The sequence below is a fragment of the Cebidichthys violaceus genome, unplaced genomic scaffold, assembly GCF_023349555.1.
Source record: "Cebidichthys violaceus isolate CVI_PGR_0920_01 unplaced genomic scaffold, fCebVio1.0.p SCAF_52, whole genome shotgun sequence".
Taxonomy (NCBI): Eukaryota; Metazoa; Chordata; class Actinopteri; order Perciformes; family Stichaeidae; genus Cebidichthys; species Cebidichthys violaceus.
Window position 1 is genome coordinate 744,588 of NW_027176728.1, and position 25,374 is coordinate 769,961.

At 45.9% G+C, this 25,374-nt stretch overlaps 3 protein-coding genes across 4 annotated transcripts; 1 reads left to right on the forward strand and 2 right to left on the reverse strand.

The window, feature by feature from the left end:
• Positions 1 to 873: 873 nt before the first annotated feature.
• carm1 (coactivator-associated arginine methyltransferase 1) lies at positions 874 to 16,932 on the reverse strand. Of its 2 annotated transcripts, none has more exons than XM_068731466.1 (16): positions 16,783 to 16,932; positions 12,514 to 12,639; positions 11,770 to 11,876; positions 10,371 to 10,475; positions 9,709 to 9,819; positions 9,367 to 9,544; positions 8,927 to 9,017; positions 8,389 to 8,470; positions 8,140 to 8,225; positions 7,942 to 8,031; positions 7,705 to 7,842; positions 7,092 to 7,181; positions 6,855 to 6,967; positions 4,800 to 4,877; positions 3,292 to 3,360; positions 874 to 3,165 (listed from the first exon to the last, which is right to left on the reverse strand). In XM_068731466.1, exons 1-16 carry the CDS (start codon positions 16,922 to 16,924, stop codon positions 3,026 to 3,028), a joined length of 1,746 nt encoding a protein of 581 aa, XP_068587567.1. In that variant the 5' UTR covers positions 16,925 to 16,932; the 3' UTR covers positions 874 to 3,025. The 2 variants fall into 2 exon arrangements, with proteins under 2 accessions (XP_068587567.1, XP_068587566.1); XM_068731465.1 differs by having other exon boundaries at positions 4,761 to 4,877.
• Positions 16,933 to 17,662: 730 nt separating this feature from the next.
• Positions 17,663 to 19,927, reverse strand: LOC137888175 (guanine nucleotide-binding protein G(I)/G(S)/G(O) subunit gamma-5-like). The gene is made up of 3 exons (XM_068731498.1): positions 19,755 to 19,927; positions 18,481 to 18,609; positions 17,663 to 18,290 (listed from the first exon to the last, which is right to left on the reverse strand). Exons 1-2 carry the CDS (start codon positions 19,845 to 19,847, stop codon positions 18,484 to 18,486), a joined length of 219 nt encoding a protein of 72 aa, XP_068587599.1. The 5' UTR covers positions 19,848 to 19,927; the 3' UTR covers positions 17,663 to 18,290; positions 18,481 to 18,483.
• Positions 19,928 to 21,092: 1,165 nt separating this feature from the next.
• On the forward strand, positions 21,093 to 25,228 carry clpp (caseinolytic mitochondrial matrix peptidase proteolytic subunit). The gene is made up of 7 exons (XM_068731497.1): positions 21,093 to 21,193; positions 22,311 to 22,412; positions 23,048 to 23,119; positions 23,204 to 23,300; positions 23,450 to 23,637; positions 23,769 to 23,874; positions 24,502 to 25,228. The coding sequence occupies exons 1-7, from the start codon at positions 21,182 to 21,184 to the stop codon at positions 24,726 to 24,728; spliced, it is 804 nt and encodes a 267-aa protein (XP_068587598.1). The 5' UTR covers positions 21,093 to 21,181; the 3' UTR covers positions 24,729 to 25,228.
• The last annotated feature ends 146 nt before the right edge of the window (positions 25,229 to 25,374 follow it).

The following is a 25,374-nucleotide window of genomic DNA, read 5'->3' on the forward strand; positions in this document are numbered from 1 at the left end:
TTTTGCAACACTGTGGCAATAACCATAGTGTGACGCATGCATGCAACAGTGAGGAACAGCCTCCGCTGTACAAGAGACTGATCCGATCCATCGGAGCATCTACTAACCTACTGTTATATTGATTCCCGTCAGCTGACGTTGACTTGTTTTCCCCCCGTCATGTGACGAATAGTGAAATTAATTCCCCATTTTGCCGAAATAAAAAGTCAGCCTATATGGACAACGATAGGGCTGAAAGCGAGTTTGTTTAAAAGCGCGCCAGTATTGAGGACGGAGAAGAGTCTCCAAGCGTCTCGGTGCAGAAGAGCCGACAGTGACAGTGAGTCGAGTGTTATTACTGGAACACAGAAATGACAGAACAGGACACACAGGCTTCCTCACACTTTTCCATGATAAAAAAAAAGGAAAAAAAAGAAAAAAAAGAAAAGTGAATGGCGCTATCCGACTACACAGAGCAAATAATTCAATGACAACAAAAAGATTAAGGGGACACGATGGCTACAGGCTAGTAAACATCTGGTGTGTGTCCGCAGTCTATTCGACTAATTAAAAAGTACTACAACACCTGATTCCAGGATGGTTTTGGAACATCTCCACCACATTTAATTTGCTTTCTCTCTCTTTTTTTTTTTTTTTTTTTCTCATCGTTTGTTTTTTGTGAAAGAAAAAAAAAAAAAAAAACAGAAACAAAATAAAGATAACAAAAAAAAGGTTAATCCTACAAAGAGACTCATTTTTTTTTTCTCAGCTCTCTTAAAACTTTTCTAACTAGTAATATTTTCAAGTCCGATAGTTGTGACACTGGAAGCAATGCATACGTGTGTCAGTCCTTCTCTCTCCGCGACTGATAAAAGGGGGACGAGGGTGTCGGGGGGGGGGGGGGGGGGGGGGGGGGGGGGGTGATATGTCAGAGGTCAAACATGGTGGACAGACATGTGTTCGTAGGGGGGGGGGGGGCGGACTTGCCTCCCACGCCTCGACGTTGAAGTCTCTTCGTCTTGGAGGAGAAGCGGGGCGGGGGGGGGTAAGGGTGTAAACTGGGACGCTGACAATCCAGCACAGCTTCACTCACTCCGGCGGCCGGCTGGCTGCCACGTGGGGATCATTGGTCCTTACCGGTTTGTCAGGATCCCCCCCCCCCCCCCCCCTCCGACTGTGCCGGAGGTATCTGGCCGGGGAGGAGCTGCTGATATGTCCACTCGGATAAAAAAAAAGAACAGGAAAAGCGGGCGGTGAAAGCAGCAGGTTTACAGCTCTAGCTTGAACTAAGTTTCTCCTTGGCGACTTTGTCCCACCGGTCACCTTCCGTGTTGAAAGTCTCTCTCAAGCTCTCGCAACTGGCACTTCTTTTTTTGTATGCACAACTAAAAAAAGGCAACAACAAGAACAGCTCCTGGACTCGGGAGCTCTTGCTGTGGCCTTTCAGAACGGATATGCACACTTCCCTTTTAGACGCGATGCGACCTGCTCCAAGCCTTAAACCTCCCGCGAGAGAACGAGAGAACCTGCAGCACATTTCAAGGTGCTTGTTTGCCATCAAAACCCACAGTGAATTTCACTGAGTCTAGTACAGATTTATCTCGGTGCTCATAGACAAACTCCTTTGTATTCATTTCAAAATGTCCCCTTGGCCTTTTGGTCAGTTTTGGACGGCGCTCAAACCGGCAGCTCTTCTGTGACAAGACACTGCCCGTTAGTGAAACGACCTCCGGCACACTGGTCCCTAAACCTTTTTAGATTTTTTTACATTTTAATCGTTTTTATGTAAAGTTGAACTAAGACAGGTGCTTTTTTTTTTAACTTTAGCTTTTCCCCTGCTTCTAGCCTTTGAGCTAGGCTAATGCGCAAGATGTGCAGCACATTTAAAGCTGCGCTGATCAATATCTGGATATTTAGCGACGGATCGATTGTGTAGTGTTAAAAAGGTGTCAACCGACGGCTTCTTGCGCGTGGACCAACATCAAAATCGTGCGGCTCACGTTTTCAAACGAGCTCAACTATCATCCGACGTGTTGTGCAGCTAACATGCTAGCACGGAGCCCACTTCCTGTTAGCAACGAGGACCGGAAACCTAAAAATCGACAGCGGACGAGACGAATGCAGCGCTTCATCTCTTTGCTCAGCGCGGAAGGTGACCGCTGCGCCGTTCTCCCGAAACTCGACGCTTGCATCCACACCCACTGCTTTAAAGTGGAACTTCACTTGTTTTGTACAAGTCAGAAAAAATAAAAGAGCATCTTTTCCGTACTCTTTTGGGTGCTCTGGCTTCAGTTTTCTGATATCTCCTCCTAAAACCCAAACTGTCTGCATTTTTCGAGGTGAAAAAATAAAATAAAAACCACTCGTCTCGTGTGAGTCCGTCTGTTGAGGAAAGTGCGGCGGGGCCCTTGAGGACTGGATCGGATATGAGAAGCCTACATGGCAGCCCAGAGACGAGAATTGATGATGACGATGATGATGATGATGATGATGATGATGATGATGATAATGGCGCCCTGCTGTACAAATGAAAGGCTTTAATGTAGATCTGGTGCGGAGAACTGGAGGAACGGACTGGTGCTGGGATCTGGCAGAAACACTTCGGGGGTCATGAGGACACCAAAAAAAAAAAAAAAAACACAAGACATTAGAAAAACGATAAAGGAGGGGAAGTGGAGGGACTGAGATACATGTTGAAGGGAGGAGGGGATAGATCATAACAGCTGTGCATCTCAGCTGTGCGCGAGTTGAAGTCCCGATGGATCCGAGGAGGGAGGGGTTCAGGAGGTTTCGTCTGTCAGCGAGACAAAAAGAGTCTGGACGGATACGAGAGCGTTCGACCGTTCATATAGTGATGGACTGAACAAAGTAGAATGAGGGGGATGAACAAGGGGAGGCAGTGCCAGCACAGCACTGGTTTTGGTATATCGGTTTTGGCTGCGGTCGGTCGGGGCTGGAGGGTGTCGGGGAGGGGGGGGGGCGGGGCTGGGAATCTCTTGTCATGCGGGGGCGGGGCGGTCGAAGGGGTCTCCGTGAGGTCCTCGCCTTAACTGCCGTAATGCATGGTGTTGCTGGGGATGACCATCGGCGAGGCCATGGAGATTGCGGCGCCCCCCATGGTGAACTGGTTGGTGACGGGATAGTAAGTACCGCTGCTGCTGGGACCCGACTGGCCCGTGGTGGCTCCTGGGGGAGGGGGGGACAAACAAAGCATGATGGCGTTTCCAACTGGAGACGGTCCATTTGTGTGAGGCAGCCTGATGCGTTTCTCTACTGTGGTGTTTGTTTGAATGAAGTGTTAAGAGGACGTACCCTGGACAATTCCTGTGCTCATGATGGAGCCCATCCTGGAGTGGGTGTGGTTTACAATTCCGGTGTTCACTGTGACCAATCAGAGAGGGGAGAGCACAGTTAATGATACCTGCAGCGCTTCAACACATTTTAGCTTCCTGTTTTTAGCCACAAAACAAAAACGGCGGGAGCCCTTTAAGAGCCCCTCACACGACACAAGAGTAGTTCAGCCAATCAGACGGCAGAGAGGCTGTCGAAAACACACGGTCACGCGCAAAGTGTGGTCGCTGCGGGAAACATTTGAAAAAGCTGAAACACTGTCGGAGCCGTTAAAAAAAGGGAAGTGGAAACTGAAGCCCTGAAAGGAGTTGAAGCGTAGGGGGTAAATTGTGAGTGGGAGGTGTCAGTTGAAGTGACAGTGCTGAGGGAAAGGAGTGCCAGTTCAAGTGAAGAAACTGAAAGATGGTGTCAGTGTTGCCCGGTGTTCCGATACTAGACCTCAACACCTTCAATCGTCAGCGAGGGAACATCCGACTGGCCAGGGTCACCTCTGTTGTGCATCCTCCTTACAAACCATTAATGTTTGTGCATATTCCCATAAGGTGGAATCCTTAAGTATGAGACTCCATTTCATCAACGGATAGTTTGTTTAAGTAATCTTTTTTTTTTATTTTTTATTTTTTTATTCCATCCAGGCAATAAAACACCACCATCTTTCTGATGAACGTGAAATGGAAAGAAAGGAAAAGCCGCCCGTCGAGAGTAACAGCCGCTCCCACACAAACATCCGTGACACGTCAATGTGAAACACGGCAAACAAAGGGTTAATGTCAGACTGACCGCCGACCGACTGGTGCATCTGTAGCGGCGAGACATTTAGGCAGGGCATCGTATCAAAGTCGGAATTCTGGTATCGTAAGAACACTGGTTAGGAGGACATTCAGTGTGAACAGGGAACATTAGAAAAGCTGATTTGAGACAAAAGATTTGAAGTGTGATTTGAAGTGTGATTTCAAGTGTTGGCATTAAAATGGGTTGAAATGTCAGCCGACGAGAAAGAGTAAGAGATGAAAGAGGTTGAAATGTCATTAAAAGCTAAAAAGGTAGGAAGCAGATACTGCAAGAGTTATTTGTGGAAAAATGTAATCATCAAATCATAAACACCGTCAGCTACCGAGTTACACCAACGTATCGTCAAACCGTTGATTAGCAAAATGACACACTGGACATTGATCAATGCGACCCTCTAAACACCAAGTGGAGATGCTTCTGAAACACTGTCGTCACATTTCTACAGAACACAGAGGTGGGGGGGTGGGGGGAATATTTGGTTAGCCGTTGTTTTCTCCCGTGACGCATAACGGCGCCGACAGAGCTGACTGGAGACCGGAACACTTCTGTTATAAAAAAAAAAAAAAAAAAAGCCGCCGGTCTGCAACAACCATGCTGCGCTGCAGACCCTCTCAGTCGCTCCCCGCCGCGTTAAGTACCATGAGATGTTGAGAAGTCGGGGGGAGTGCGATTCGTACCCAGGGGGATGAGGTTGTTGTGAGACACCGCCGGACCGCTGCCAATGACTGTGCTGAGGTCATAAGCTGCAGGCATCCCTAGAGGGGGGGGGACACAGAAAACAAGATAATCAACACGTACAACAAAGAAGTCATCAGATTCAGTAAATACAGCTCTTCTTAGAGCAGAGCCTGGTGACACCGTGGGACTTTTGGGGGGGGGACGGGGACGGGGACGGGACAGGGACGGGACTACTCCAGCTGGGCCTGCCGTGGACGGACCCAGATCCAGCTTTTTTTTTTTTATGATGCCAAGTTCAGGTTATGGGGGCATATAAGAATAAAGCGCGCTGTAAATAAGTCATACTCTCAGTCCATCAGGAAATGAATACACATTTCTCAAATGAGTTTCAGTAGTTTTGGGCCACTTGTGTGGACAGAGATTTGACAGGAATCGGATATTGTTCGGGAAGATCTTAAACATGCAGAACACAAGCGTTTCCCTCTCGGTGGAGGAAACCCCGGTAGACTGTGGACTGCCGGCCGATCCACAGCTCCAGACACGGATTCCAACTCAAGGTGGTATCGGCTAGTATCAGTTAAGATCTGAGACGAATGAAGTCTCTCTCCCTCCGAGCTTCCCCCCCCCCCCCCCCCGATCTGTAGACGTGCGCCTATCAGTTGTTGTTGTTTACTAGTGTACAAGTTATCCGCCGTAGTTCACCGTACCCCCGGTAACGTGAACTAACTGGAAAGTCCTTTTGACATTCCCAGATTCTAAATCGCTCGAAAATTTGAATATTTATTGTTTTTAATTAGTGTCAAAACCTGCGCACAAAAATGCAAGAGCAGTGAACGGCGTGCGCACGCACACACACACACACACACACACACACACACACACACACACACACACACACACACACAGAAATAATGATTTGATCTCTTGCCAATTTTGTAAGTTTGCCCACTGACAAAGAAATGAACGGTCTACATTGTAACGGTAGGTTTATTATAACAGTGAGAGACCGAATATCCCCCACAAAAAAAATCCAGAAAATCACACTTTATATAAAAGTTCTACATTGATTTGCATTAGATTGTGTGAAATAAGTATTTGATCTCCTAGCAAACAGATTAGATTTAGATTAGTCCTCTCGCTTTAAGAAAGTACTCAACTCAGACACCGGCCCACAGAATCAAATCAATCAGACTCCAACCTCTCCACCATGGGCAAGACCAAAGAGCTGTCCAAGGACGCCAGGGACCAGATTGTAGACCTGCACGAGGCAGCTCAAGACAGCTGGGACCACATCCACCAAGAAGACCACTGGTGACACACTGCGCCGTAATGGATTAAAATCCTGCAGCGCTCCCAAGGTCCCCCTGCTCATAAGGCACATGTACAAGGCCCAATGAAGACCTGAAGGATTCAGAGAAGGCTTTACCGAAAAACCATACGGCCACGGCAACAAAGCAGTGGCTCCAGAAGAAGCACACTGAGGTCACGGAGCGGCCTGGCCAGTCTCGGGATCTTAAGGATTTGGAGAGGATCTGCAACGAGGAGTGGACCAAAACCCCAACACTACAAGAAACATCTGGCAACGGATTCTCCACCAAGTACTGAGTCATGCTTTGCTAGGAGATCAAATACTTATTTCACATAATCAAATGCAAATCAATGTAGAACTTTTTTATAAAGTGTGATTTTCTGGATTTTTTTTGTGGGGGATATTCGGTCTCTCACTGTTATAATAAACCTACCGTTACAATGTAGACCGTTCATTTCTTTGTCAGTGGGCAAACTTACAAAATCGGCAAGAGATCAAATCATTATTTCCTTCACTGTGTACACACACACACACACACACACACACACACACACACACACACACACACACACACACACTGTGTGTATGTGCGTACAGGATGCTTTCCCGTTCGGATACTGCATCTCGCATGGTTTTCATGTGCGCAGGTTTTTACACAATAATTAAAAGAGCAATCTGAAGCCGGGGTCCCTCTTATAAACACATGGAGGATCGCCGTCGTCTACCAGTGTTTATGTGTGTTCACCTGATACAGCCATCCCCTGATTCATGCTGTAGCCCGTGCCCGTGTTCCACATGTTCTCAGACGGGGAGGTGTAGTGTGAGCCAGGAGGGGGGTTGGGGGTGGTGCCTGTGTACCTGCGAATACAGACACACACACGTTTAACATGGGAGAGGCGCACGGGTGCTCCCCTTCTTACATGTCAAACGGTGCCATCCGGATCCAGGTGTTAAGTCACTCGGGTCCAAGAGACCAACTCACCTGAAAAAGGGGTTCTTCAAGTCCAGGAGGTTGCTGGACTTTGATCCGGTCTGGTCCACCTGGGCAACAATACTGATGTCGTAGCTTTGTCTGTTGAGAGGCAGAGCGTCGGGAGCGTGAGACGAGGAGAAGTCTACCGCTCTGTCTGTACAGTAATCATGACGCTGCAGCGAGAACACGACTTCTAGCTTTTGAAAGAGGAAAATCAGAAATCAGGCTGCGTTTGAGACACGCAGTGCTTCTGTCCGCTACTTTTGCGTACGCAGAGCAAGAGATCAGCTGCTCCCGGGGAGAATTACTTCCTGAATAAAATATCCCAAACCGTCTAAATAATGAATATCTTTTACTGTATTTAGAGCGTGTCTGATCATTTAACGGCCCCCGCCTCTCCCGGTCTCAAAAGGGGGGGGGGGGGTCTTTAAATTATTTAGATTATTATCAGGAGTTGGACACATGCGCGTAGATATTTTCAGCCACGGTGGCCATCATGGCAACCATGCAAAACGGTTACATAGGCCGACGCCCCCCACTAACCGGACCCCAGCAATCGATCGTGCAGGAGTAAGAGGCGGACCGACCTGCCGCGGAGGACTACGTTCAGAAGCGCCCTTACCTCTTGTTGGCCATCAGCATGGCGGTGCCGGACAGCGTGTCCCCGGCCTTGGTGAAGAGGGGGGACTGCAGCAGACAGCGCACCTGGTACCAGTGGGTGAGGGGCTCCGTGGGTGCTGTGGACAGCCACACCGTCATCCTGCGGAGACACACGGCGCATTGGTCAAGACGACTGCGTTGGGGGCGCTTCTTTAGATTCAAAGCCACTCGTGTGTTTATCAGTAAGTGGCGGACTTACGCTGATCCCATGAACGCCACATCAAACCAGAAAGCCAGGCCGTGCACCAGGCCTGAGTGCATCATGTGGAACTTAAAAGGAATCTCTATCCTGGGACCCAGAGGAAACGGCAGAAAGAGACATCAAGTACAATTGGTGTAAGGATACGTTTTACACACACACACACACACACACACACACACACACACACACACACACCTGTAGAGATCCTCTTCTTTGGCCTCCAGGAAGTTGACTGTGTATTTGACCGACTTGGCCATCAGAATACGGATATCGAATGTGTCCTGTGGAGGAGAGCACAACGACAAATCCAGATCCACGCGACTCAAATCCAACACTGTCCCACGGCCAGTGTAAAAAAACAAACAATCTGTGTGTGTGTGTGTGTGTGTGTGTGTGTGTGTGTGTGTGTGTGTGTGTGTGTGTGTGTGTGTGTGTATGACGTACCACAATAGGCTGGCGGAAATACTCGTCCACTGCTGCTCCCCGCAGGGCAGAGAGGTCTACGCCGTGGAAGGAGGGCTGGTACCTGAGGGCCAAAGAAGGATTTTATTTTATTTTTTTAAATTGGTCCCACTGATCACAATGAAAATATTGAAAATTACAACCAGTTCAGTTGCCAGAGAAGACCAACCAGTGGTCTGCAGCGGTTGATTTATCAATGGAAACACGGAAATAACCGTTCTAATGTGTAATGAACTGAACTGGACCGCTTGGTGGAAGTGGTGGGAAAGGGTGACCGTGGCTAAGCGGAGAGCAGGGCCGCCTTACAATCAGAGGGTCGGTGGTTCGATCCCCGGCTCCTGCTCTACTAGTCTCAATGTGTCCTTGAGCAAGACACTAAACCCCAAAATGTCTCCCGTAGCTGCGTCTACAGTGTGTAGATAGATACTGAACTGTAAGTCGCTTTGTCTGCTAAATGACTGTAAAGTAATGTAAAGTAATGTAATGTGGCCCCTCTATCCCACCCGCTTCCCCTCCTCACCAGAAGTTGGCCTTGGTGAACTGCTCCATGTAGAGCTGCTCATCTGTGAAGGGGGCCAGGTGGACGTCACCGATGGTGGGGAACATTTTACCTGAAACACGGAGGAGGAGTCAAAAACAAGACGTTTACAACACATGACGACGAAAAAAGGTTCTAAACTGACATTAAACATTATATGTCTATATATAAAATATATATATTTGTGTATTCTCACTGTAGACTTGTATATATTGGTGCATTCTCACTGTAGACTTGTATACATTTGTGTATTCTCACTGTAGACTTGTATACATTTGTGTATTCTCACTGTAGACTTGTATACATTTGTGTATTCTCACTGTGACCTTATGTTAACCAATCCAACAGATATGGTTGGATTGATTACAACCATAACCCCCCCCCTCTACCATTTACCACATATGTTCCCCAAACCAGCTCACCATTGGGTTTGAGGAACTTCTTGGCATGCAGGTAGCTCTCCAGCATGCGCTCATTGAACAGCATGTAGCCCATGGGCTCTGAGATGATGATGTCCACCTGCTCGGGGAGCGTCACCTCCTCCACCTTCCCCGGGATGACGACCACGCGATCGCCCAGACGGTTACTGTTCACCAGCACCTGTGAGGCAGAGCGGCTTTACACGAGCATCTGAACTCCCGCCTCAGAATGGAGGGCCATTTAAACACACATCGGATTCAGGGTGTGTGTGTGTGTGTGTGTGTGTGTGTGTGTGTGTGTGTGTGTGTGTGTGTGTGTGTGTGTGTGTGTGTGTGTGTGTGTACCTCGGCGTGCTGTGCCATGGTGCTGGCCTCCACAGCGTAGACCTTCCTGGCCCCAGCTTGGGCTGCAAAGAAAGAGAGGATCCCCGAGCCACAGCCAACATCCAGCACCACCTGTGAGATAAAGAGAACAGGACTAATTACAGGCATGTTGTGCCGTGACCTCTGACCTCTGACCTCTGCATGACTCGATTACCAACTTATCACTCAATAACGGTCCGGCCACAAAAATACCTCCGTTAACTAAATCCGATGAGGAAAATGTAAAACCACTCACATACTGTAAGTACGTTTTGATGTCCTCGTTTGTTTTAGGATGAGAACCGATGAGTTCGGCAAACATGATGCTGTCTCTGGTAACGTCGGCTTTGGCTGCTGAAGTGTACATTTTACCCAGAGCTAATTAAAAGCAGGAAGGAGCTGCTAACGTTAGCCTACGCTCTGTAGTAAGACGCACCACCATGCGGCGTCTCTAAAGCCGTGTGCCTGGTTACAGTTGCTAAGCTATGACCGGACAATAATTGTTGGCTAGAGGGAGGAGTTTAGCAAAGAGTAAATTGCGTAAGACTAATCAGTATTTGTCAAGCCATTTAATAAGTGTCTAACTCTGAATCTAGGTATGATGAAACGACGGGTCTATCATCTCTACGGCGGCGTATGGATACCTTATCCTTGAAGTCGGTGTGGTTCTGGAGAATCGCCCGTTGGTAAGTCCCTGTCCGAACGTAGTCCTGCATCATGTTCTGTTGCTGAGAGAGGTAGCCATAAAACTGCAGAGAGAGAGAGAGAGAGAGAGAGAGAGAGAGAGAGAGACGGAAACAAACGCCATCGTCATCTAAACGAGATCAATGTCTACGAGCCGACTCAGACCAACGCATCGCATTTCAACACGGAACAGAGAAAGCATCTCGTTCTGCAGTCAAACAAAACTGGGACCGAGCGATTTTCAAATATGCTCTTACATTTTTTTTATTAATAAGTCTCTAAGTATTTGATTGAAAGCTGGATCTGGAGGGACCCAGAGACGCAACGTCAGCAAACCTGTGCTGGGAACTGTAACGTATACATTACAGTATAAGACAATTAAAACAATAAGCAGCACCCAAGATGAACGCTTACATCTCCAGGACAACGCTTCTCTTTAAATACACACGAGACACTCGTTTGTTTTGAACATATTTTATTGTAAATATTGATATTTTCTATTTTGAAATGTCTTTTCCTGTTGCACTGTTTGTCGTCAGTTAGGCAAAATATATGCAGCGAACGTCTTTAACACACCGACAGGAAATAAAAAGCAACTCAAAAGTTGTGTCGGTGGTAGAGAGTCCTTTTTTATTGATTTATTTTCTATCGTTTGTATGAAAGGTTTGCAACATAAGTCATGTTTGGTGCATGAAATGTCTCAGCCAGACTCACAACTGAAAGGGCAGAAGGGGACAGAGACACCCCCCCCCCCCCCCCCCACCCCCCCCCGAGCGAGAACAGAAGGTCTTTGGTAAAAGGAAGTGAAAGCGTCGAAATGTGTCCAGATATAAACAAGTTCCTGTTACAGCGTTTCCAATAAAGCAGTCTACGACAAGCTGAAACATGAACAAGTGGTACAACTTAGTGAGCCGTGATAGACAACGCAGGCTAGGCTAAGCTAAGCTAGGCTAGAGTTAGAGTTAGAGTTAGCGCGACTGAATAGCAGCTGAGCTGACGAATCAGTTTAAACCTCTTCAATCTAACCTAAGTAGACTGAAAACGGAACGAAAGGGGGAAAACTGAAAGACCTAAAAGGGATTTTGAGGGGAAATGGTTCTGACAGTATTCTCCCCTAACTTCTACAAAGAACACATTTGGTTTCTGAATTGCACTCTTTGTCTCTGTTAAAGAAGTCATTATTTAAGGAAAGGAGAACAGCGTTAAGATAGCGGGTGACCCCCAAACCTATGAGCGGCCGAGTCTCTTTCTTCATCTGGGGTTCTAATCGGGTTCTAATGCAAGAGCTGTGCTCCAGCTAGACATGTGTCCAATGCATGCCTCATCCTCACGAGTCAGTCTGCCGTCTCTACCTCTCACCTGGAAGTACTGTACAGCAGAGGAGTCCTCCGTTCTGTCACTGAAGACCGAGCGCTCGTTGACGTGCCCACGACTGTTCTTCAGGAGGTTATAAAAGGACTGAAAGTCTGCAGCGGAACACACACACACACACACACACACACACACACACACACACACACACACATCAGAACAATGACGCACTTTACACCGGACCCTACGTTACACAACAGCGTGCTTACAGTGCAGCCCCGACGAGGTTGTGATGAACCTTTCTGTTTGACCGTGTGCAAAGGTTCCTTCACTTCCTTTCACAGTTTAGAGCGGTGTAGCACTTCAGATGTTCTTCGTGACGTCACAGTAGCACACGGCAAGTTGGACCCAGTGTGTGGGAAGCACAGACTTAGCGCTTACGTAGCGGACGTCGGCATGCCGGCTCTCTCTGGGGTTATAAAACGGAGGAAACTAAAGCAATCTGCCGGAGCTACAGAGCCGTCAGACGGGGTTCTGGGAGACTGCTTCCACCCCGAGCGCGACGTCAGACAAAAAATGGCTGCCGCGTGAATATTTCCAATGTTTGGTTCGACTTCACCGGCAGAATTTTTGACCTAAAATCCACATTTTGGCTCATATATGCCGTGTGTGTGTGTGTGTGTGTGTGTGTGTGTGTGTGTGTGTGTGTGTGTGTGTGTGTGTGTGTGTGTGTGTGTGTGGCGGATGGACGGCGTGTTACAGCCGTGTTGCCCTCGGGCCGTTGGTGTGTACCTGCAGGCGAGGAGAACTGCAGCAGGACGCTGTTGCAGCCCAGCGTGATGATGAACGACTGCTTCCCCACGCGGCTGCACTCCGTCTCCCTGGAAACCGAACACTTGAACACACTCGCCTCCTCTCCTGGACAGAAAAAGAACAGGGAAAAAAAAATAAAAAAAGTTAGGACATTAACAAGCCATGCTGGCCTAAACCTGCGGGCCGAATGCTGCCGGAACTTTGACTTGTTTTAATACGTCTTTAAAGTCAACGCTGGCTCAGAGCACTGAAGACCAGCTGTGAGAGGCAGCTTAAAGAACACGCTTTGATTTGTCTTTTGGAACAACGTCCAAGACCAAAAGCGTCCGTCCGTCTCTCGATACTCTCCGGCTTCTTTCCTCGGTCTGGTCGCTGCCTCCACCGGTTCCTACTGAACGTGGAAGTCCTCGGTAAAAGCCTCACGAATAGAAACGTGTCTCAGCGGCTCAGTCGTTTCCTACAGCTGGTCTCTGTCGTTTCTACTCAAAACGGGAAGAAACCATGCGTTTGTTGGGGACTATTTTCAGCGGCGGATTAAGCCACATTTGGTGCTCCAGTGAGTGTTTGTGGCAGCGGAACGATGCGTGTGGGAATGAGTCAAAATTAACGACAGTGTGTGTGTGTGTGTGTGTGTGTGTGTGTGTGTGTATCCATTTCCACTCTAGGATAGAAACCCGTGAGAGGTACTAAAGCTGCTGTCACCACCTTGACTCTCTGGTTAGGATGCATGCTACAAGAGTTAGCTTTTTTTCTTTTTCTTTATTATTTTCTTTCTTTATCATTTGTCGACCCCCTGTGTTGCGAGTCTGTGACCGGCTTAGTGAAGATGACCTAAATAATGCCGAAGCACACACCTCCTGAGATAGAACACGGGAGAACGGAGCGTTTGAGGGGATGATCGCACTCTAGAACTGGAAGGATGAATGAACGCCTCTCAGAACTCCTTCTGTGCGGCTCCCGTGCCAATACGTCTCCGGGCTGTAAAAAAAAAAAAAAAAAAAAAAAAAAAACCTGGTCGTCGCGCAGCAGGCCCGACACGCTAATCCATCGCCTGTTGAGGGATTAAGTGCAGCACTTCAGCTTAAGAGAGAAGCATCCTCCCGAGTTCTCCTGCGCCAAACCACGCCGTCGACCACGAGACGGAGAAAACCTAATGGTTAAATGGTGCTCACGTTCCCAAAACACAGATCTGATCTCGTCAAAGAAGAACCAGGAAGGAGACGGCAGAGGTCCGGCCGAGGAACACTTTTACCGTCACCACTTCATCGTGAAGCAAAGAGAAAACGTTCTCCAAGCGTCTTCACGTGGCGAGCAGAACTCCCCGAGAAACCTCAGCTGACCTACATGTGTCAAATCTGTGGACTTCCTCTTTGATGACTCCGTAGGATATAAATAGAAGGGCAGATCCGGTTCTGATGAAAACACCCTCCCTTCACTTCTGCTACGCGGTGAACCCTGACCTAATGAAGAGGACAACCTGAAGACCTCCAATAAAAAAAGGAACTCAAATATGTATCACCATCAAACAACCGTATTTATTAAAGTTTCCCTCAGAACGTTAGCGGGTATATGTACATCTACACCACTTGCAGTCTCCTATATTTTGATATCCATCTCCTAACAACCGCTCCTTTCCCAAAAATACTCCCACGCTGCAGATTTTAAGGCACGCTTTTGGCAGGAATGTCGGTTCGCTCACAGATCTTCCTTTCAGCACACACAGAACAAACAGGTGCCACGCGTCTTAAGTTCCCCGTGAGGTTGGTCTTCACAGAGCTCCAGCTTCACTCGTCTTACTGTGGAATGCAGAAGACGTCCGGCTCCACCGCGACAGGATGTCTACGCCTGCAAACGGCCGCTAAATCGATAAGAACATTCTCTTGCATCCAACTGTTCTGTTCACTTTTGCCGTGTGCATTAGCTGTATTTTTCCTTGGCCATTTCCGATTTTTTCAAAGTCTGACCAACTCATTCGGATTTTTGCCGATTCTTTGCGATTTCCATCTACGGTGGTGACTTTAAAAACAGTTCCAATGAACAGGACAGTCTAGTTTAGCTTTGCTTATACATTCATGATCCTTACCATTGACTTCTTACTTTGAGCATCAGTACATTTGGGATTTTATACAGGTAACCCGTATATATATTTCTAGCTTTGTGTATATTCGGTTTTTGCACCGTACTGATAATCTTTTTATTGTTTATATTTTGTGTATTTGCACTCTGTCCTACTTTGTACTAACCGGACTCACCACATGGTTTGTTACACAGAATCCTCTGAGACGATGTCTTTGGAAACAGTTAAAAAAAAAAAAAAAAAAAAAAAAGGACAGACACACAAAAAAATTAAAATATGTGGCAAATTATTGGATGAACCGTCTGTCAATCAAACTTTGGCGGACTCCTGTCGGGAGAAGAGCAAAGACACATTTTCCTTTCTCTTCCTTCAATGAAGAGATGCTCTCCAGCGTCAACGCTCACTGTCTCTGCGTCGCACACTAAACCGTGGCCGGATTCAGCACATTTTCCTCCTTGCCTATGTTACCCACAATGCATCTGAGGAGTTGGGTGAGAGATTCTGATGCGTTGCGCTGTGGGGCTGCAGAGAGGTAAGATCACGTGGTTTGGTCTTCAGACCCAACCCACGTTAACTGAGGTGACTTCACGGAGTTCCCTCTGCAGAAACCAACGGCTCCATTCTACTTCATGGTAGAAAAAACCTGTAATGTGGAAAATCACCTCCACTTCAATGCAGTTATAGGGTTAGTGGCTTTCTTTACCAACTGTTATCAAAGACGGGACTCTGTTACAGCTGAGGCGACAAATTACAAAACTGAATGGCTGGATGTTAATTAACTTATTTTTAGCACAACGGGGGGGGGGGTGTTTGATATATATGATATTAACATTAATATTGCATCTTTATGTCATTTCAAATTTCCCCGCCTGAGATCAATCGGCGGTTGATCGCATCCTGTCTTCAGCGGAACGATTCAAGAGTTGTTTGTTGTGCGTTTCCTGTCCAGAAATAGAAGGACATGCAGCTCAGTGGCTTCTTCACACAGATGACAGTAACAGACACATGGTGGCTTTTAATGGCGAATGAAAACCGTGTGTCTGCCGATCTTCTGCATTCTTTTCCCTTTTTTTTTTTTTTTTTTAAATCACATTATTTTGATGTTTTCTACGACCTATATTTCCACACGCGCACTTTAAACATTCACGTTTTTAATGTGTGCTGCCGGAGATGCGTGGGGAGCAATTGTCTCCGCGCCACGCGGAGTTGCTCGAAAAGGTCTACAAATGAACGTCGGTGTGCTTTTCTTTAACTTCAGCATTTCCAGCAGAAGGGGGGGGGGGCTGCGCAGCTGTTTCTTTTCAGCGGGACATCCCATTGAATGAAAAAGGCTGCGGAGGGCTGAAGCGTCCCTGACGCTGCCTCCACGCAGGAGGGAAAGTAGCCGGCTATTGTTCCAATGAGAACAAAGATGAATGCATAAGTGATGAGGGCCCGGTCTCTCTCCGCCACTCAAAACGACAAGCCCGCTTTAAGCAACAACAACAAAAAAAACAAGTATAAGCGTCCATACGTCTGTATGTTTACAGCTCTATTACGGAGCTAAATGAAGCGCTGTAGCAGCGGCAGCCGACCGGACCGCCGGATGCACGGCGGCGGGTACCGAGTGATGCCCTCTGGTCCAAACAAGCTCGTTAATTCACAAGCTAGAAAACTGCCAAATAACATCACCGGGGTCTCTGTAGCGCACCGTGGAACAGGGTGGATTTAAATTAGTTACGTGACTATATCAACGCTCGAGAGACATCAAGGGCACAATACGTTAGATGCTAGCAGTTCGGATGCGCGGATAGCTCCTCATTGCCGAACACGGGCTAGTGGCATTGTTTAGCTAGCATTAAACTACACACAACTTAGCTGCGCTGCTTGCTGGTGGGACTAACTAAGCTGCGCTGTAAGCGCTAAATTTAGTCGAGGTCTCCAAAGCGGTGAACTTGTGTGTGAGCTCAGAGCTTACGGTTTGCAAACAACAAGACCCCCTCGGACGAGGAACATTTTGGGAGTTTTAAGGGCTCCCTCGTGATACGTAGGGGGAGGCGACGTTAGCTTCTTGGTGGCTAAAGCTACGTGTGGCCGGATTAGCCGTGAGCATTAGCACTGCATAGCATTAGCACTGGCAGTTCGGACAGGCCGAACATCCGAGGAGCAGCTGCGGGAAAAGGTCAACTCACCATTGGAGAGATTGATGAGAGCAGCATCGTGAGTGCTCTTGACTTCTAGCCGCAGGGGCTGCTGCTCTGAGTGTCGCTGTATGTCTCCATTCGCGTCTCCGATGGAGAGGAGCCGCACGCCGGGGAACACCGAGACCGCCATCTTCGATCTGGAAGTAGAGACAGGTCGGTGGCGCTCACATCCAACCACGCACTGCTCTCTGCTGGAGGCAGGCCGAGCATCAGCGTGAGAAGGCGCCCCGGCAGCGCCATCTGGCGGCTCAACGTGGGTACTGTGTAAACACCGACCGCATACGTCATGACTTCCTGCAATCCACGAGCGCTCAAATGTTCTTCTTTTAAGTTTTTTTTGGCGGATGGCATCCAGTGAAAGGACGCTCAAATGTTTTCATTTTACCCAAGACTTGAAATAAAAAATAAAAAAAAATAAAAATACTATAATACAAGATATACATATATGTTTATACAGAAGACATATGTACAGAAGACATGAAATAATACATTTAAAACAATTAATAAATAAAATGTAAAAAAAAGATTGTATATATATATATATATATATATATATATATATATATATATATATACACAGAAGACATGAAATAATACATTTAAATAAAAAAATTTAAAATATATATAGTATATATATTTTTTGAAAACTCTCCTAATCTTTATCAACGAATTAGAAGAATATCCATAAATACTATGATTCTATATCATAGTCACCGTATAGTAAAAGTCACCTACCAATATTTAAAAGGCAAAACATCATGAAAACAATCATATGTTAATCATAACATACTGGATGAGTCAACAGTCACTATTATGACTATGACTATGATTTTATTTTACCAGGGAAAAAAAAAATAAAGATGCAAAATTGATGCCACGGTGACTTTTAATGGTGAATAATAATAAAACATCTGATGGTTAAAAGAATCAATTTGAATGATGAACACTCTGTTGGTGTTAAACACCCAATTATTAAAGTACGAAAGAAAAAAAACAAAACATGTAATCCAAATTTTTTTTTGTTTGTTTAATCTGCTTTGGGTGACATTCATAAACAGTAATAAATAAATCAGATAGGAATGTGACTTTCATAGGATTTTTCTAGTCATTTTTATCCAATAACAACCAACGAAAAAAAGTGTAGTTCTACTGTAAAATCAGAAGTACTTTACAAGTGGTCCAAAATTGGACGTGGCGCACAAAACAGAATTAGCATTAATAAGGCCTGCTGTGTAAACCGAAATCTACCATAGACCACTGAACCCTGACAAGAGCAATAACACAACACCCTGTCACAATAAGCACACTGCATTTACTCAGCATCATTTATTTAGCTGCTCCAGTGACTGTGTGTGTGTGTGTGTGTGTGTGTGTGTGTGTGTGTGTGTGTGTGTGTGTCTGTGTGTGTGTGTGGTCTTGGCTTCCTCATCTTCAGATGACAGAAATCCACATTGGAATCAGGCGTCCGTTTGGATGATCTTCACTCCTTCACGGCGCTGAGAAGACACAAGAAAGACATGAAGCTGGAGGGGAGGACGGGTCTTGTGCTCTACAGAGACAGCGGGGTCATTGTTCAGCAGCAGCGTGAGGCAAATTACTAAGAAAAGTATTAAGAAGAAGAAAAAAAAAAGAAGATTCTCAAAATAAACTGCTGAATCCAAGCAAAGCGAGGGGAGCTGCACTCACGCGTCAGAGGAGGACACATGACTTGGGAGGCCTGAACGGGTTATCGCTGGAGGGCACCCCGGTGAGGAGGGGGTCCTTGTGGGCATTTTGCAAACAGAAGGTCTTCAGTTCTGCAGCGGCCTGAGAAACCTGGATTCCATAAATCGTACGGTTTGGTTAAAGAAAGGCGATGTCATACGTGTGCGTCTAGAAATGAGCATGAAAGCCAGCCGCAATTACACCGTCCATAATTCTCAAAAAAACGTGTCAGATTCTGCTCAATCATTTATTAACTTCATTAACAATAACAGCTGTTTACTCTGTATGGACCCTTCCAACCTTCATCAACTAATTAGAAGGGATATCATGAGTTCGGTGCACGTGATGTGACAACAGTACATATAAACGCATTTATGAACGGGCTCAAAGCAAGTCTGTCACTACAAATCATGTTAATCATGCGGGTTCAATTCAGTTAAAACGTTGCATGTGCAGTTATGTCAATATGAACATAGCAATAGGTTATATGACAGTTTGCCTCGCACCACGTCGATCCATTGGACCGTCATTGTTTATGATTCTACCATATTGACAACATCACAATTTTCAAGTCTGCTGGTTGTTTAAAAAAAAAAAAAGAACACTTTACTTTGTAGACTTTGAGTGGAATTCTCCTGTGAGTTTTGTTTATTCTTAAAAGCAGTCTTGACTTCTGTTCTAAAATAAGTAGCCAGCCAAACAATCCCAGCAGTCACACTGCAGCACAATCAACAAAGCTATCACTGTGCTGCACTGGCACAGGAAAGTCTGTTAGCTACCATCTCACTGCACACTGGGAAGGCACACTGTGGCTTTCACGTGACGTATGGACGTTGTGTAAAAGTGTGTTTCTTAAGTATGAGGCAATATGGTCAGTTAGAAGAGTTTGAATAAGGGACATTTCCCGTTTAAACTAGTTTTTAGGAACCAAAAGACACGACTTTAAACAGACTAGGCTACATGTTTCTGGGTGTTACAGCCGTTTTACCCACAAATAAACGGTCGATAAGTTTAAGAACTCCTGAAATCATTTGTTTCTAACTCAAAACAATTCCAAGTAGGAACTATGTGATGAATGTTACATAGTAAAACAAAGTTTGGAGTAAATTCAGAAGTGTGTTAATTGGCAGTGATGGATAGGAATTCGTTTCTGCACGCGGCACGTTAAAAGAGTTGAGGCGCTTTCAGAGCGGGAGTCACGCGCACGGGAGAGGTTTTGGCAGTTTATCGGAAGGTGTTGCGTTGAGTGGACGTACCTTTATCCGACGGACGCTGGCCTCGAGACGAAGCTGCTTCACCGCCTTCTGGGCGATGACTAAACTGCTGCTGGCGGCGCTGTTGTTCGACATGACTGAGTGCGAACAAGGGCGAAAGTGGCCAAGTAGTCAGTTACGTTCATGGTTCAGTGCCAGGCTGGAATAATGCACAGCTTCCGGTCAAAACCTTCAAAATAAAGAGCCCATTCAACCCGCTTTTACTCGCCCCACCCACTCGCACGCGCACACACGCGTCATTGCTTGACTGTGTTGTTGTTTGTTTCTTAAATCACATTAAGCTTAGCTACTGCCAATGGTGGAGGAAGTGGTTTTTTTACTTATCTCAAAAATAGCAGCACAATATAATCTAAAAAAATACTCTGTTAGGCTAAAAGTAAGTAGACGATGGGGTCGATTATTCAAAACACTCAGAAAAGTACTCATAATACAGAAAAGAAAAAGTAATGTTGAGGTCTATCAGGTATTAGGCTTGTATTGGGTTACAGTTAGTGGATGAGGTTGGGCTAATTTTAACTATTTAAACTATTTATGTTGGGTAGTTAAAGATATAACGGTGCATCGTATTTTATAAACTTAGTGAGTAGAATGTTTTCTATGTAACATCGTGATCTACATGTATTGGAGAATGGACTAATGTTTAATTGTTATGGTTATTGTTCAAACATTATGTTGAGTAATTGATGCTCCCTTAAGTCTGCAGAAATGTAGTTTGTAACTTCAAGAAATAGGATGGCCAAAACAAAACTATCATAATAAATCTCAATCTTCCATTCAGTTGACCGAATTATACATTGATTTCAAACAAACGAGAATGTGTACAGTGTCAGGAATACATATATATATATATATATATATATATATATATATATATATATATATATATATATATATATATATATATATATATATATATATATATATATACTATATGTATGCCGTGTGTTGTCTTATATGCCGGTGCCAATGACAAATTTACATTTTGCGCAAATCTAATGGCCAATAAAGTAATCGGAATATGAATTTGAATAAACATTTAAAACAATTAAAGACGGTAAATGACACCGTGTTTGATTTATGAAACATGATAATTAAGGGAGTCGGGATGATTACGTGTAATAATAGTACATCCCATACAAAATACAACCCTTGTATTTATACAAAGGGTATTTATATAGTATGATATTATATAGTGTAGTATTCAGTGGAGAAAGTGAAGGGAATTTGATCCATAGGTGAAAAGGCATTGAACCTGTAGAGGGCGCTAACGAAATACATTTCAGACCAAGCGGCTATTAATCCAACGAAGAAGAAGAACGCGGTTCAACGGTGAAGCTGGTTGAATGTGCTTCCGGTGTATCTGATCTGGGGGTCACACAGAGGGGGAGAGAAACCTAAAGGACTTCAAAATGCTGTTACGAGTGAGTACACGCAGCGGTTTGAGGGAACCGGCCCGTTAACGGGGGTCACACCGTACCTGGGTGTAAATAAAACCGTTGTTACCGTTGTTATTACAGCTCGTCGCGCTGCGCGTGTTAGCTAACTAGCAGCTTGTGTAACGAGGCTTGAACGCATCACCTCTAAACCTGTCCGGTTCATGATAAACGCTACAAACACACGGAGTAACGTTACGGTGCTTTTACCAAAACCAGTCCGAAATAAATCCGCGTGTGTTTCACTGACTCGTGGCTTTTTTTTGGAGGGGGGGGGTGATGATGACACAACAGTGTGGTTGTGTAAGTTGGTTTTCATGGTGGCCACTGACAGAACCAACCGTGAATTTACCTGCTTCAATGGAGAACTACAAGTAAACAACAGGCTGTAATGATGCCATCCTCCAAAAAAAAAAACTTTATCAGCATTGATAAGCAAAGATATGCAAATTCTCTTCAGAAACAGAAACAGTTTATTGCCAAGTACGTTACACATGCATGGAATTGGCTCGAGGTGTGTAACGGTAAAAACACAGTGCAATAGTATGACATCATTTAAAAATAGAAAATATGAAAATGTACAGTTGAATATGGTAAACAAACAAACAAGAGTACGTTAAAGCAAGTATCTTATTAAAGTGTCAAGTGTATATTAAAAGAGAAAAGGTGTGTAACAGTAAGAGATTGTCCTGAGGATGTCAGAGGCTTTGATGAACTCAAACTGTTCATGTGGGGTCGGGGTCTTGGTCGGGGACTCGGTCTAGGGACTCAAAAGCGTTCGTGTCCGGTGCTGAGAGGGGTCAGCTACTATCTGTGTCGCTCGCCTCAGAGTCCTGGAGGAGAACAAGTGGTGGAGGGACGGCAGAGTGCAGCCGATCGCCCTCTCAGCAGAGCGAATGCTGCTGCTGCTGCAGTCTGCTCCGAGTTAAGCTTTCAATGGATTCAAGTTATCTATGAAATACATATGTTATATGTATTGTATTTATCTGGATTCTTGTATCTCTTATGTTTATCCATTATTTACTGTTTAGTCCTCTTGTCTTACATGTTTAGTGTGCAGTGACGGCTCTAATAGAAGCCCGTGTGTGTTTCCTGTGTCTTCCAGAGAGTGTTGCACATCGGAGGCTTGACGCTGAAGCACAGCAGGTCCATCCACCACAGTCCAGTCTGGAGGAGTCCCCTCATCCCCATAGTCGTGGAGCAGACGGTGAGTTTTTAAGTACTGAGATGTGTTCAAAGCCTGTGTGTGTGTGTGTGTGTGTGTGTGTGTGTGTGTGTGTGTGTGTGTGTGTGTGTGTGTGTGTGCGCGTGTGCGCGTGCTGCGCTGTGTCCCATACGACAAAGCACATATAGACGTAACGGAGCTTCTCACAGCGAGGAGTAAAAGCATGAATAATATCTTATAATATTATATTAGTGTATAGTAATAACCTATCGCATCAAAAAACACAACTGTATTTTCATAGTTATCTGACAACGATCGTGGCCTCGATGAGGAGGCAAACGGATCAACAAAGGGGACGATTTAAACATAGTCACTTTTTGCAGCGCGGAGGCTTCAGAAGTCCGAGCGTCATCGAAGGCAACATCAGGGAGAGCTTTGGGTTTTGAAGGCTCTGCTCACACCAGCATTGTCTTTGGATCATAATATATATTCAAAACAGGAAACCAAAGGTGTTTGAAACAGATTTACATCATTTCATCCAAGTGCAGAAATGAAACAAATACAGTAGCTGGGAAAGTAGGACATTCACAAAGTTGACATGCACAGATTTTCAGCTTTTAACAGCATTAGAGAGAATTGTTTTGTTGCGGTTCTAAAAATTCTATTTTCTTTTCCAGGGTAGAGGAGAAAGAGCTTATGACATCTATTCTCGCCTCCTGAGAGAGAGAATCATTTGTGTAATGGGTCCTGTAAGTGATCAACTTTTTATTGATTAGTTGGTTGATTGATGTTTTCAAAGTGATTTTTATAGAACGTTGCTCTTCCTCACTCAGATCGATGACTCTATAGCCAGTCTGGTTATCGCCCAGCTGCTCTTCCTGCAGTCAGAAAGCAACAACAAACCCATCCACATGTACATCAACAGCCCCGGTGAGGCGTTCATTATGGCCTAATAATCTTCAGGTGTACGACACAATAATAGTCTACCGATTTCCCTTCTTAAGTAAAACATCTGGCATAAGTATGACCCTTTTTTTTTTTAAAATGACTGAATCGATTTTTCCTTCCTCTCCCCACAGGCGGTGTGGTGACGGCGGGCCTGGCCATTTACGACACCATGCAGTACATCCTCAACCCCATCTCCACCTGGTGTGTTGGCCAGGCAGCCAGTATGGGCAGCTTGCTGCTGGCGGCGGGAACGTCGGGCATGAGGCATTCACTGCCCAACGCCCGCATCATGGTCCACCAGCCTTCAGGAGGCGCCAGGGTAAGGTGGCCTCCTCGGGGTCCTTTGATGCCGATCTGAGATGGCGCTCCCAAAGTCTGTAAAGGGGATCGTTCCAGGGTAATATAATAAAAATAATAATAATAATAATAATCAGAGTGCTGTGTGTCCAGGGTCAGGCCACGGACATCGCCATCCAGGCCGAGGAGATCATGAAGCTGAAGAGACAGATCAACGGCCTCTACGCCAAACACACGGGGCAGCTGCTGAGCACCATCGGTAGGTTCCAGCTCCTCCACATCCAGATGTTTGTCACAGAGAGGTGAAGCCTTTTTACTTTCAGTCACAGATAACTGGTCCAGCGCTGGCAGAGGAGGACGCTACTCGCTCTCCACGCAGCTGTCAACTCTTCTTTAAAACAGTCAAGAACGTTTCTTCTGTGGACGATGGTGTGCCTGTCGAACATGAAGACTCCTTCATTAAGGACACTTAAGAGCTACACTGACCAGTGAAAAGGGAGTGAAACTAGCAGTTGGTAAACTTGACTTGAATATGACAGTACAGCACTAAAAGTACGCAAGAGCGAAGTAGTTATAAAAATGGAGGCATTAAGATTTCAAGCAGAGAGTTTTCAGTCGAGTCAGCAGTGAGCTGGGAGGAAATTTGGGGGTGCGGTCACAAAATTGGGGAGCGTGTCTTTAACACACAGTACGTTGCCATTTGTCAACATGCGGTTTAAACTCACACGTACCTAATACAATAAACACATGGTCTGTATATCACCTGTGAATGGCTCCAATAGAGAGGTTGTCATCAGCCAATCACAACAGCAGCTGAGCGTGACTGATGTCGTCAGTCAGAGAGGAGGTTTTCACAGGTGTGTTCATTTCTCTCCCGTTTCTCTAGAGGGCGTGATGGAACGGGACCGCTACATGAGCCCCATGGAGGCGCAGGACTTCGGCATCATCGACCGGGTCCTGGTCCACCCTCCCCAGCCGGGCCAGGACGAGCCCGAGCTGGTGCAGAAGGAGCCGGCGTCGACGGCCGGTCCCCCTCCACTGCCAGAGTCCGCGGCCCCGGAGCAGGTCCTCCCCGGGACCAACGCCCCCTCCTCACACAAACCAGAGCCCTGAGGGCCACCGCAGATACTTGCCTACGAGCCGATACTTGTAGAGTTCCCGAGGACGAGGCGGCGCCCCCCCAGCGGCACGTTTCTCTGGTCTTAGTTGGCTTCTTTTCTTCCCCCCAACCAACACATGCAGGCATCCGTTGCTACAGTGATCAGAGAAGGTGAATCCAATGTAATGTACCTTTTTTATCTTTTAATGACTTTTGAGACGGTGATTCCAGATGTAATAAAAAGTCAAAGAAGTGACGGCTGAGAAGCAGTCGGCCATCTTTTTGACTCCACAAGTTGATCTTAGCGCTGGCGGAGTGACAGCACAGTGATGCAGGATGTTTTATTGCACCGTAATGAGGTCATTCAGGGGGGAGGAAGCCTTTTCAGACGACTAAGACCGCCATCTTGTTCTGTACCCGCCTGCTGAAGAGCGGAGAGGACCTGTGTGACCCGTATTTAAACACTCATATTTGTGATGAATAAATGTCGTCATTTTGACCACAATTCCAGAAACGCAGACTCCTTGTTCTTGATCGTAACGATCTGAAACTCATCTTGGGATCATCCCGATCACAGCGACTGAATTCTGATTTCATTATTCAAAAAGTTTGAACTTTTCCCTTTTGATACAAATAAACATAATACTACACTTTAGACCT